This window comes from Sorex araneus, chromosome 2 (assembly GCF_027595985.1).
Source record: "Sorex araneus isolate mSorAra2 chromosome 2, mSorAra2.pri, whole genome shotgun sequence".
Taxonomy (NCBI): domain Eukaryota; kingdom Metazoa; phylum Chordata; class Mammalia; order Eulipotyphla; family Soricidae; genus Sorex; species Sorex araneus.
In genome coordinates, this window is record NC_073303.1 from 243,248,334 (window position 1) to 243,261,212 (window position 12,879).

The window sequence follows — 12,879 nt, forward strand, 5'->3', positions numbered from 1 at the left end:
GCACCGCGTGTGATTCTCCGAGGCCCCCGGAGGTCAGGGGCTCCCCGGGGTGACAACGGCTTTATTTACACTATGATACAATCCGGGAAGGGGACAGCCCCGGGGACACGGGGACAGCATCAGCTGAAGAAGTAAGTGGAGCCTTTGACCTGCGCCAGGTTCAGAGTCCCTGCAGAGGGGGCCAGAGGCTAGAGTGAGCCAGGGGTGCAGCCCGAAGACCCTCCCAACCCCCCGCGCGCACCTGCCCTGCCCCCTAACCTCTCTTGGGCACCGCCATCAGTGTCTTGCGCAGTTTGATCAGATGGCTGAGCTTTGAGGGCTGGCGCTGGGCTCTGCAGGGAAGAGGGATGCAGGGGTGAGGCAGGGTTGTGGGAGGCACGCGCAGAGGAGGTGGGGGGGGGGCGCAGGCTCACCTGGGGCCAGTGCAGAAGCGCTCGGTCAGAAAAGACGACAGGTTTTGCAGGATGGGGTGGCTGTGCAGGCGAACAAACTGCTCCCGGCACACCTAGGGGCAGTGGAGGGGGGCGGAGGTAGAGGGGGTGTGAGCAGAAGGTGGGGGTCTGGCAAGCTCTCCGCACCTCCCACAACACCCGGGTAGAAAAGAGAGGCTAAGGGGGGCGCCGTGGCACCTGGTTCATGACGGGGACATCCGCGGCGTGGGTCCAGAAACAGTCATGGACAGACACGAAGGTCAGACCCTTCCTGTGGATGAGGGAGGAGCAGGGCTGAGGAAGGCCACGCCCACCAGCCAACGTCACCTCCCCCCCCCCACCTGCTTGCTTTGGGGCCTGGGACAACCCCCTGGTGCCAGGGCCTGAAACTCAGGGTCCCCGCATCATATGCCCAAGCCCCCAAGCCATCTCCCAGCCAGTTAGTGGTCATGCCTTTCTTTAGGGGGGCGAGTAGGGGGTCACACATGGCGATGCTCAGGCGTTACTCCTGGCTCTGCACGCAGGAATCACTCCTGGCTGTCCTTGGGTCCCGGGATGGAAACCGGGTGGGCCGCGTGCAAGCAAAGCGCTCTACCCGCTGTGCAATCTCCCCTCGGCCCCAGCACCCAGAGGGGCTCAAAGGAACCTCATGATGTGCCCCCCTTACCACAGCGCCTGGCTGGGGCCACCTGCCGCTCCTCATAGGTGCCTCCGGGCATCAGGCCCTTCGGACCCAGGAGGAGCGCGGAAGGGGGGGGTGTCCCTGGCGGAGGTCCCTGGGAGGGTCCCCACCTGTAGCAGTGCAGGGCCGTGAGCATCATGTGCGAGGAGTCCAGAGAGTGGATGAAGTTGGGGGGGAAGCCGTTCCTTTGCTTCAGCGTGTTGGGTCTCCTGGGGATGGTGGTGGTGGGGGGCGGGGGTCAGGGGTGTCGAGGGGCTAGGGGCCGGTCCCGGATCTGACCCAAGCATCCCTCCACCCCGACCCCACTGCCCACCTGTTGGTGTCGCCGCTGTTGCTGATGGTGAGACTCTGGAGGCCGCCGCCGATCTGCGGGGAAGAAGCAGGGTTAGACCTGCGCACCCCGGGGCGGTGTGGGCTGCGCCTGCGCACGAGAGCGTGGGGCGGGGCAGGGCAGCGCTTGCGCATGCGGACACGGGCACGTACCAAGACCTTGCAGCCCACGTGGTAGGGCTGGATGATGGGGATACCCAGGGGCGTGACCCACTCTACGGCCGAGCCGGACTTGGAGATGAGGCGCGCGGTCTCCGTCAGCCAGTTCTGCGGGGACGGGCACAGGCTCAGGGGGTGCCAGGCCAGGGGCGAGGGATGGGGGTGGGGCGCCCGCCCGGGAGGGAAGAGGGGCGCGGCAGGGTGCACACCTGGATGGCCCGGGAGCCCGAGAACATCTCCTGGAGGCTGCTGAAGACCTTGCGCACGAGGTAGTGAGAAGCTTCCCACACGAACTCCTGGCGGGCGGGCGGGCGGGCAGGGGGCGAGCGCGGTTAGGCGCGGGGGAGGAGGGGAGGGCTCCTGGTGGATCCCGAGGCCCACCGCGGCGCCCCTTTTGATGCAGGGGGCGAGGCCGGGAGGCCCACCTGCGGGAAGTCGTCGAGCTCGCGAAGGCGCTTCTCGATCTGCAGGCGGCCCCCGTAGCGCGTGACGCCGTAGACCACGGTCATGACCGTCTGCTTCACCACCTTGCGGCTGATGAAGCCGTCCAGCACCTGGGCTACCCGCACGCCCTGCTTGGCGTCCTCTGAGCGGAACACTTCCACCTGGGCGGGGGTGGGGCAGGGGTACACTTTCACCCGGTGCCCTGGGACCCTCTAGCCCACGTGGTCATTGGCGGTCTGGACCGTGTGTGTGTGTGTGTGTGTGTGTGTGTGTGTAGGGCGGACTTCTAGAAGGCTGAAAGCCCTGGTGGGCTCTTTCTGGAGCGCCGACGGGGGGCTGGGGGAGTGCAGCACCCACCTGCGCGGCCACCTCGCTGTACACATCCTGGGGCAGGTCCGATGGCACCAGATTGACAGCGGCGGCCCCCACGCTGTCACGGCCCAGGGCAGCGTAATGCTGCAGGCCATTACAGGAGCCATCCTGTGGGGAGCAGCAGGGCAGGGCTGAGAGTGGGACCCCGCCGCGAGTAAGGGTCCCCTGGGCTCCAAGGCAGAGGGCCAGCAGCCCGCAGGAGGGAGCTGCCTCGACTCCCCCAAGGAACGGGGGCCCTGCGGGCTTCTGTGCCCCAGACCTGGCTCCCCACTGCTCACCTGGTGCACGGGGAAGTGGGACACGTAAGCCACGGGGTCGGGGGAGCGCACGACCTTGGCGATTTCCATGCAGCAGGCCAGGGCTTGCCAGGGCTCGTCGGCTTCCATCCACCATTTCCGGCCCTGGGGGAGAGGCAGGACAGAACGCTGAGTGCAGGGCCCTCGGGTGTAGGGCGTGGGGGGTCCGCACAGGACCCGGCGTGCACCAGCTGAGGCGGCATCATGGCGAGGCGAGGTCAGTGCCCTGGGAACAAAACACCCAGGAGCCGGAAGCCAAGGGACAGGAGGCGGGAGGGGTGTGGGGGGGGCGGGCAGGCGCGGGGCAGTCCGTACTGTCATGGGCCGGTCAGCTGAGTCCAGGATGTCGTCCATGACCTTGTCGGCGAAGTTGCGGCGGGCCTGCAGGGACGCTCGCTTTTGGAAGCCCGTGAGGTTGACCAAGTGGATCTTGAGCCAGTCGAGGCCCTGAGGGCCGAGCGGGCGGCCCTCGGCGAACTCCAGCAGGGCGCGGGCCAGGTCGCTGCCCAGGTGGTTGAAGTGGGGCGGGCAGGGGTAGGTGCGGCCGCGGAAGTCCATGTTGTGCGGCAGCCAGAAGGTCTGGTGGCGCAGGTGCTGGGCCAGCGAGAGGCGGTAGAGCGCGTCGGCCCGCAGGCTGTGCATCTCCCGCGTCACCTTCAGGCAGCGCCCCACCTCGCGCCGCAGCTCGGCCTTGCGGGCCGGGGGCGTACCGGGGGGCAGGCGGGTGGAGGGCGGGCGCGGCGCCTCGGAGGGGGGGGCGGGCACGCCGAGGCGCGGGCAGCCCTTGGCGGTGAAGAGCTCCAGCACCAGGTCGAGCACGGGCCCGCGCACGCGCCAGGCGCAGTTGCCCAGCTGGGTGACGGTGTCCAGGGCGCCGTGCAAGTCCTGGGGCGGGCAGCTGTCCAACAGGTGGAGGTGCTGCGACACACCCTCCATGGAGCGCATCAGCTTGGTGGGGCTCAGCAGGAAGGCGCCCATGTGCGGCGACGTCCAGGGCAGCGGCGGACACAGCATGGGCACCTCGTTGGCCTCGAAGGTCAGCATGCGCTCTGCCGCCGCCTCCCGCAGCTCGATGAAGGCCGGGTGCGGCTTCAGGATCCCGATCTGGGAGGGGTGGCGGGCACATCCGGGGTCGGGTCAGGGGCTCGGTGCCCTCGGGGCAGGCACCCCCTGGGAGACAACCTCCCTCCCCCGCATCGCGGCTGCGCAGCGCACCTGGCGGAAGCTCCGGAAGGAGTAAGCATGGTACAGCACCGGGACGCTCCTCTTCGGGTCCTGGGCACCCGCGGTCAGGCCGCTGGGCATGTGGACCGCCTGCACCAGCATCTCGGCCAGCTGCTTGCCCAGCTCCACCAGCACCGGCAGGGGCCACGGCTGCTCATGGGGCGGTTCCGGCGGCCCCAGCGACTCCCAGTGCTGCCTGGGCAGGCAGGGGGCCGCCACCTGCAGGCAACAGGCCAGGTGAGGGGGCATCCATCGCCAGGACTCCCGGTTCCCCACCCTGGCGCCCCGGGCCAGGCTCGCTCACCTTCGAGTCGGAAGCCAGCAGGTGCAGGTACTGGTGGTAGCGCTGCTCCAGCCCCTGCATCTGGTTGCTGAGGACCTTCCTGTGTACCGCGTAGCGATTGAACACCCGCAGGCCCAGGTCCTGGGCCATGGACACCAGGGACTCTCCATGCGGGGAAATGGCGTTCAGGGTCTGTGAGGTGGCACTGTAAGTCCATGCAGCCCCCTAGCAAGGGCTCAGCCGGGGCAACCCTGGCCCTTACTCCAGACAGCCCTGCCCATCTGGGCCCCGCCCACTGGGGGGGCTCAGTCCCACCAATCCTGGCCCACACCACACATCTGGACTCAGTCCCGCCTACCCTGGCCCCCGCTCACGGGGTGGGGGGGGGGGCTCAGCCCCACCATCCCTGGCCCGCACCACACATCAGGACTCAGTCCCGCCTACCCTAGCCCCGCCCACCAGAGGGCTCAGTCTCCTCCTACCAGGGCTCGGCAGTCTACCTGGGCCCCACCCATCAAGAACACAGCCCCGCCCACCCAGGTCCTGCCCATCAGGCCTCAGCCCCACACTCTGACCCTATTCCTCAGGACTAAGCCCCGCCCACGGGCCCCTGCCCAATCTCCCCTGACCCCACCCATTGAAATCCGGCTCTGGCCCCGACCTTGCACCAGCGCACCTGCAACAGCAGCCGCACGATGTCCCGCTCGCTGATGAGGCTCAGGTATGGCAGCAGGGACGGGTGGCCCTGCCGCGCCAGCCTGGTATGGTTATCCTTGGCCTCTCGCAGGGCGTCCAGCAGCTCCTCCTCCCACTGCGCACGCAGTCTCTTCAGGGTCTTTCGCTGCAGGAGACAGACAGACCCAGGGGTCACCTGCCTGTCCTCGCCCCGACTCACTGTCCCCAAGGTGGTGGCTCGCAAATGATCTTGCTGGGGTTGAGTTTGGGGCCCTATCTGGTGGCGCTCAGAGTCCACCCCTGACTCTGCTCTCTGGGGTCATTCCTGGTGTCCTGCCAGATGGGGGGGCAGGGCTGGAATCCTGGTCGGTGGGGCACAGTGAATGCTCTCTGGCAGTGTCAGAAGCCGGCCACCCCTCAGCGGTGAGGACGCACGGCCACATTCGAGGGGGTGAGCCGGGGGGAGGATGAACAGGGTCAGGGCTGAACCACAGACCAGGGGCCCCGGGGGAGCCCCACCGCCCGCTGCAGCTCCTTGGTTTCCTGGGGGGCCTTGTCCACCGACGGCACGTGCACGATGGTGGCCATCTCCATGCGCAGCTGCTTCTGGAACAGCTCCTGCAGCATCTTCAGCGGCAGATGAAGCTTGGGGTAGGTCACGGGCAGGTTCTGTGGGGCGGGGAAGGGTGGGCGCTGCTGAGCTTGACCCCCGCCTCCCCACCAAGGGCGGAGCAGACCCCCACCCCGTCCTGCTGCCAGTCACACCCATTTCTCCAAACCTCCCTGACAACCCCGTCCAGGCCACACCTAAGACATCAGGCTCGGGGACAAAGCACTCCTGTTAATACAACGGGAGTTGTATTATAACACAGCCAGCCCGGGCGCCATCTGCGGCACCCTAGGGGTCCCTCGAGGCCGCCAGGAGTGACCCCAAAACAAACCAAAACAAACAAACAAACAAAAATGGATAAGTCACACTGGTCACGAAAGGGTTCCTGGCCAAGAGAGCGGGGTGCACAGGAGGGTGGGGAGCAAGCACAGGCAGGAGGCTCTTCCAGTCCCTGGATGTGTTTTCTTCTTAAACTTGAAATGGTGTGAATGTGTGACCCGTCTAGAAATAGATGCATTAAAAATAGCAGCAGCCCAAACCTCGGCATTCAGAGTCAAAACCACAGGCCGGCCGGAAAAACTCGGGCACCAATGTCCAATGGACACCAGGCAGGCACGGCTCGGGGGGGGGGGGTCCCGCTCAGCGACCAGACACACCTGTACCCCCCTCACAGGCTGCCCCATGGCTGGGAAGAGGATGGGGGCACTCCCACACACATACACACAAAGATGCCCGTGGGGGAGCCCAGGATGCTCAGAGACCCGAACCAGACTCCCCAGGGAAGGAGCCCCAAAATGGAAATGTGTGGAACAGACACACCGCCCGTGCCCCCACAAATCGCAGGCAGGGCCTGTGGTGGCTAGAGGGAGGAGGCGGCGCGGCTGCGCCAAGGGGTGAGGGGTCCCTCTGAGAAACAAAGCTTTCTGGGCTTAGCCAACCAACACCGAATTACCCCCGCATATGATCTGGTCCCCTGAGCACCTCCAGGTGTGGCCTCCCCCCTCAAAAATTTCATATTAAAACACAGGGCCTGAGTCTGGACAGCAGGTTGGGCGCTTATGGTTGATCCAAACCCATTTGGTCCCCCAAGCACCACCGGGAGTTAATTCCTGAGTGCCGTGCCAGGAGTCACCCCCAAGAATGGTTGGGTGTGGCCCCCAAACCCAATAAATACCAACATACATATTAACAGGGCCTTCGGGATGACAGAACAGCAGGCAGGATTGCCCAAGGTCGACCAGGTTCGATCCCTGGCACCCCGTAGGGTCCCCCAAGCCTCGTCAGGGATGATTCCTGAGCTCAGAGCCAGGAGTCAGCCAACGGGGCCTGGGTTTGCTCCCCCCGCAGAAAGGGGCTCACAACAGGCCAGAAGCAGCGAGTTGGATCCCTGGTAGCACCTAGTATGGGGAGTACCACAAGGGGGCACCAGAGAGCGCCGCTAAAGAAGCTCCCCCTGCGCGCTTTGGGGATGCGACTTGGAAACCAGAGACCTGGTTGTTGGCGGACAGGACAGTGGGGAGGGTGCGTGCCTTGCACGTGGCGGACCCAAGTTCAATCCCCGCCACCCCATAGGGTCTCCCTGCATGCAGAGTCAGGAGTAAGCCCTGAGTAACGCCACAGGTGAGACCCCCCAAAAGCCAAAACAAACAAAACCAGGGATTCCCCCCGCTCCCTGCACCATGGTGACCTTTCCGGGGATGTGGGTGTGGGGGAGAGGAGGCAGGTACCCCCGCGGGCGGGCCTCACCTTGGCGTAGACCTCAGCGAGCAGTGGGGAGGTGCTGCGCGTGCGCGGGGCCGGGGCAGGGGCCGGCGGCTGGAACCCGGGCTGGGCCTTGTGCACGGCGCTCAGCACGGCCTCGAGCTCGCTGGCGCTCAGCGGCTGCGCAAACAGCTCCCGCAGCTGCAGCCCGTCCCGGGCCATCTGCTCCAGGCACCTGCAACACGGGGCGGGGCGGGGGAGGGCACGGTGAGCAGTGGGGTCCCATGCCCCGCCCCCCATCCACCCCCCAGGTCCCGCCCCCGCACCTTTGCACAGTCTGTGCGTCTTTGTCCAGCCGCCCCATGCACTGCAAGGCGGCCGCGTAGGAGAGCAGATCAGGGGCTAGGCCCGCGTCCTTCAGCATGTAGAAGATATAGACCAGCTCCTTGAACGACCCCTGCGGGGACAGGGATGAGGCAGGTGAGGTGCGGGGTACCCCAGAGGCCCCACCCACACAGCAGTGAGAGGGGGTGCCTTGGCGGCTCACCAGGAGCTTCCATTCATCCAGTCATACCCCCAACCCTGCCCCTAAAACTGCACAGGCGCAAAATGCCATTCCCCACTCCCCACCCCCACCAAGCCCACAGGCCCTGGGGTGATCTGCACTCAAATCCAGGGGTCCCCCACCACACCCCCCATTCACGCCCCAAAAGCCCAGCTCCCGCTGAACACAGCCGATGGCCAGAAATTCTCGTGCTCAGCCTCTCTGAGTTCCAGCATCTATCCCCAAAGTTCATCCTCAATACTCCGGAGTGCCCCCCCCCACTCCCCGGGTCCCGCCAGGAGGAAGCCCTGAACATGAGGTGTGGCCCCAACGTTTAGCACCCAAAAAAGCCATTTGTGTCAACCCCCACAAGCCCACCCTGGCATCACCACCTCAGTGATGAGGAAGGGAAGAGGGGGTGGATAGAACTAAAACTAAAGACCAAAATAACACACCCCAAGGGAAAGGAGGGTAGCCACGATTTTTTTCTGTTGTTTCTGGGGAATCACACCTGACAGTGCTCAGGGGACGTTATGGGGTATCTGGGATGGAATGGGGTCAGCTGCGTGCAAGGCAAGCACCTTCCCTGCTGTATTATGGCTCCAGCCACTGCAATTTTTTTCAGTTTGGGGGCCACACCCATTGATGCTCAGGGCTTACCACTGGCTCTGCCCTCAGGGATTATTCCGTCAGTGCATGGGGGACCCTATGGAATGCCAGCAATGGAATCTGGGTTGGTTGCAAGGTACTATATAAACTCTGGCCCCTGAAATATTTTTTTTTCTTTTTTGGGGGGGGTCACACCCGGTGTTGCACAGGGGTTATTCCTGGCTCATGCACTCAGGAACTACCCCTGGCGGTGCTCAGGGGGACCATACGGGATGCTGGGAATCAAACCGAGGTAGGCCGCGTGCAAGGCAAACGCCCAACCCGCTGTGCTATCGCTCCAGCCCCAGCCTGAAATATTTTTGTTTTGCTGTACGGCTACACACGGCAGTACTCAGGACTTACTCCTGGCTCTGCACACAGGGTTCACTCCTGGCGGGCTCCGGGGACCCTAATGGGACCCGGGTCGGCTGTGTATAAGGCAAGGGCCTACCCGTTGTCCTATCGCTCTAGCTCCTGCAATTTTGTTTTTTGCGGGGCCACACCTGACGGTGTTCAGGGGTCACTCCTGGCTCTACACTCAGCGATCACGCCAGGGAATGCTCGGACGACCCTATGGGATGTCGAGGACCGAACCCGGGTCGCCCCTGCGCAAGCCAAGAGCGCGCCCCGCTGTCCTCTCGCTCCGGTCCCCGGGCACTCACCTGGCGCGCCCAGCCCAGCATCACGGTGTTGTACATGGGCAGCGTGAGCAGCAGCGGCGGCCGCAGCTTGGCGTGCTGCCGGGCCAGCACGTGGTGCGCCAGGGCCAGGTGGCCCGAGAGCAGGCAGCTCTGCAGGAAGGACAGCAGGCGCTGCTGCTGCGCTTCCAGGCGCGCCCGCGCGGTGGTGCTGGCGGGCACCTGCTGCAGCTCCTGGCTCAGCCGCCGCGGCGCGTCCCGCAGCAGCTCGGCCAGCTGCTCCTCCCAGGGGCTGCTCGGGGATTCGGTGGTCCAGCGCCGCAGGCACTGGTGCAGCTCCTTATCCTGCAGCCGGGGCTCCAGGAGCAGCTGCGAACGGCGGCGCCGCGGGGGTTTCGGGACCACAACTTTAGGATTCTCCGCTTCCTTAGGCTCCTGCGTCCAGGGGTCCCCAGTCTCCTCCGTGGGCAGGGGGCACGCGACATCTGACTTCTTCACTGCCAGCTTCTTCACTGCCGGCTTCTTCACCGACACCTTCTTCACCGACACCTTCTTCACCACCGTCACGGTGGATACACTCTCGGCCTGCAGCTGCCGCACCCGCGCCTCCAGCACTGGGGTGGGGGGAGCAGGGGTCACTAACTGGGGGGGGGGGGGAGCTTGGCTGACTTCTCTGGACCCATACATTGGGGGCGGGGCGGGGGGCGGGGGCTGGTGGCTTTCATGTGCCTGGGACCACCAGCTGCACCTCAGCACTGAGGGGGTACAAAGGGGAGGGGAATACAAAGCACCCCCCAAGCTAAGAGTGGAGGCTTAATTAGGGACGATCAACTGTCAGAATCAGAAGTCAGCGTGAAGGCGGGGCCTGTCATCAGGTGGGGAGGAGCCTTGAATAATGATTTGAGCCACAAGACAGGAGCATCGGGTCCAGATTACAGTGGGTAAGATGCTTGCCTTGCACCCAAGATCTGGGTTGATCCCCAGCATCCCCGATGGTCCCCCAAGCACCACGAGTAGTAGTTTCTGAATGCAAAGCCAGGAGTGGTTCCTAAATACCACCTGGTATGACCCAGAAGCTTAAAAAACAAACATTAAAAAAAACCAAAAACACCAAAACCACAAAACAGAAACTTTGGTTGGATGGTTTTGTTTTGGGCCACATAGAGCTGTACTGAGGTCTTAATTCTGGCTTCTAGCTCTGGGATTACTCCTCATGGTGCTCTGGGACGCATATGGGTGCCAGGGATTGAACCAGGATTGGCTGCATGTAAAGCAAACGCCCTACTCACTATTGTTCCAGCCCCTAGCTACCTCATTTTACTGCTTCCTTTATATAAATCTATTTTGTTATTTTGTTTTTGTGGGGGGGGTCACACTCCCTGTCTCTGCACTCAGGAATTGGTTCTGGCGGTGTTCAGGGGACCCTAGGGGATGCCAGGGATGCAACCCGGGACAGAGACAGACACGTGCAAAGTAAACGCCCTCTCCACTGTCTCAAAGCTCTCGTCTCCTGACACCCTTCTTGTAACGCTTTACAGGAATCAGGAGATGAACCAGGGCCAGCACTGTAGCTGAGGGTGGAAGCGGGGTGCCAGCCCTGGGGTGCCGCTCACCCTCTAACAGCTCCGCGTGGCCCCAGTCTTTGCGGGGCTCCTGCACACAGCGGGTGGCCGTCGACTGTCTCCTGCAGCCCCAGAAGCTTCCATCCAGAGCCCCTGCACAAAGGGAAGGAGAAAGAAGTGGGGAGCGGGAACGTACTGGGTTTGAGGGATGGATCGCCCGCTGGGCACAATCGCTGAACCTACAGGAACAGGAGCCCCGGATTCAGTGGACACTGTCAGGATTCAATCTGGCTCCGAATGGGGGGGGGCGGGAAACAAACAAACCAAGAGGTCAAAGGTGAACGGGACAACCCCGCCGGGTTAGAATATTGGGGCATGAGCATAAAGGGGGTCTTAGGAGGAAAGTTTCAGAGTTCAATGGCCAAGAGCCCTAAAAAAGCAAGTAGGGGGTCAGGAGGCTCCGGAAGAAAACATGAGTCAAAGGTCAATGTGCCCCAAGCGCAGCGTTTGGACAACGGGTGAGTCAAGGACGAGGGAAAACGAAGCCGAATCTGTGGGTTCCCCAGAACGCTACAGGGCACTGGGCAAGGGTCTGTACTGTGTAACTGGAGTCCCGGGGGTCCCAGAAAGCCAAAGGTCAAGGCGGAGGTTGGGGTGACGGCGAGGCCGCGAGACCCAGGGCGCGCTAAGCCACCGCGAACCCCCCGGAGCTCCCTGTTTACCTTCATGGGCTGGGGGCCCGGGGCGGCCCAGGGGCCGCAGGACCCGCCCCAGCCCCGCTGCGCCCCAGCCCCAACGCAGCGCCGACATGCCACACGCGGACCCGCCGCCCCAGCCGCGCCGGCGCGAGCGCTGCCTGCCGGGAGTCGTAGTTCCCCCGCGCGACGGCAGCGGCGGAGGGACAAGAAGCCTCAAAGCGCGAATCTACAACGCGTAAGACGGAAAGGGATGTTTCAGGGCATGCGCCCTAGGAGCCTCCTGATTGGCTCATCTCTGTGAGGAGGCGGGATAAGGTCATGGTTCCTGCTAGCGGGGAAAATAAATCTAAATTTGTTTCAGGGATTGTTGTGAGGTTCGCCGTTAAAAGACTACCAGACACAAAAAAAGTAGAATTTGGGGGAGTCTTTATTGACACCAACTGGCGGGATGTTCTGGTAGGCAAGAGCAGCCCCTCAGAGCAGAAACACAGGTCTTTTATTACAAAAAAAAACCAAAAAACATCCTGATGCCCGAGCACTTTTATAGGTATTTTCATGATTTGTTTGAGCCGTCCCCCAGCTCACATCCTGGTGCTCGGTAAATTCACGCAGAGGCAACAAAGCAAGCAGTATTACAGAAGCCAGGAAAATCGTCTACAGCAGGAGTCCGTGAAGTAGACTGTCCCTTTAGAACACCAGCCCATTGTTCCTGTTCATGATCTGCGACGAGCTTTCAGGCCCTTTTGGGAAGTTCAGTGTACTTGGGAGATAACAGTGAAATCAGCTAAAAACAAATAAATAAACTTCTAAAAAACTAAGCCTCTTGTTCCTCCCTTTTAGTCTCCCCTTTACAGGATCACTCGGATTTTTGTCTTTTTTTTTTTTTTGGACAGTTCTGCAATTTTGTTCAGTTTTCAAGTTGTTGTTGTTGTTGTTTTTTCTTTTTGGGTTACACCTGGCGATGCACAGGGGTTACTCCTGGCTCTGCGCTCGGGGATCGATCACTCCTGGCGGGGCTCGGGGCACCCTCTGGGGGCTCAAAACGGAGTCGGCAGCGTGGAGCGCAAAGGGATTGATTTTTGTTTGTTTATTTGTTTGTTTGGGGCCACACCCGCAGTGCTCAGGACTGACTCCAGGCTCTGCAGGGAGGAATCCATGCTGGCGGGGCTCAGGGGGACCCTATGGGGTGCCGGGGCTCGAGTCGCGGGTTGGGATTGTCGCTCCGCCCCCCCGACCCCCCCCCCATGTTCTGCAATTTCAAGGTCGCTATTGCGATTTTCACTGATGCATTGTTTTTTTTAGACTAGGGCCCCTGCCGCTCCCGAGGCAAAAAGCTTTGTTCAAAGTGCCTGAGTTGGAACTAAGTGGCAATGACCCCCCCCCCGCCCCTCCGCCCACACACACCCGGACCCCGGGGGTCCGGAGCGATAGTTGAAGGAGTGATTCCTGAATGCAGGGCCAGGGGTAGCCCCTGAGCCTCGCCGGATGTGGCCCCGTTCCCCCAACCCACCGTCGTATCTTCACCCAGAGCAGGGGAAACTAACTCCCGCTGATTGGGGCCCCTAGGCGCCTGCAGGACGAG

The 12,879-nt window shown here is 62.8% G+C and overlaps 1 protein-coding gene across 2 annotated transcripts; it reads right to left on the minus strand.

Moving 5' to 3' along the window:
• Positions 1-8: 8 nt before the first annotated feature.
• On the minus strand, positions 9-11,983 carry POLRMT (RNA polymerase mitochondrial). Of its 2 annotated transcripts, XM_055124974.1 has the most exons (21): positions 11,322-11,979; positions 10,651-10,752; positions 9,062-9,651; positions 7,534-7,664; positions 7,253-7,442; positions 5,416-5,565; positions 4,898-5,062; positions 4,243-4,413; positions 3,930-4,157; positions 3,030-3,818; positions 2,697-2,819; positions 2,404-2,526; positions 2,028-2,207; positions 1,812-1,898; positions 1,597-1,710; positions 1,427-1,479; positions 1,224-1,322; positions 630-702; positions 414-505; positions 259-332; positions 9-169 (listed from the first exon to the last, which is right to left on the minus strand). In XM_055124974.1, the coding sequence occupies exons 1-21, from the start codon at positions 11,407-11,409 to the stop codon at positions 120-122; spliced, it is 3,672 nt and encodes a 1,223-aa protein (XP_054980949.1). In that variant the 5' UTR covers positions 11,410-11,979; the 3' UTR covers positions 9-119. The 2 variants fall into 2 exon arrangements, with proteins under 2 accessions (XP_054980949.1, XP_054980950.1); XM_055124975.1 differs by lacking the exon at positions 1,224-1,322 and having other exon boundaries at positions 11,322-11,983.
• Between the last annotated feature and the right edge of the window lie 896 nt (positions 11,984-12,879).

Coding starts and splice junctions, on each gene's coding strand:
- POLRMT (XM_055124974.1), bottom strand. CDS start 11,409: ATGTCGGCGCTGCGTTGGGGCTGGGGCGCAGCGGGGCTGGGGCGGGTC. Junction 7,443..7,533: donor GACGCACAGACTGTGCAAAG/GTGCGGGGGCGG, acceptor CCCGTGTTGCAG/GTGCCTGGAGCAGATGGCCC. Junction 3,819..3,929: donor CCTTCCGGAGCTTCCGCCAG/GTGCGCTGCGCA, acceptor CACCCCTCCCAG/ATCGGGATCCTGAAGCCGCA.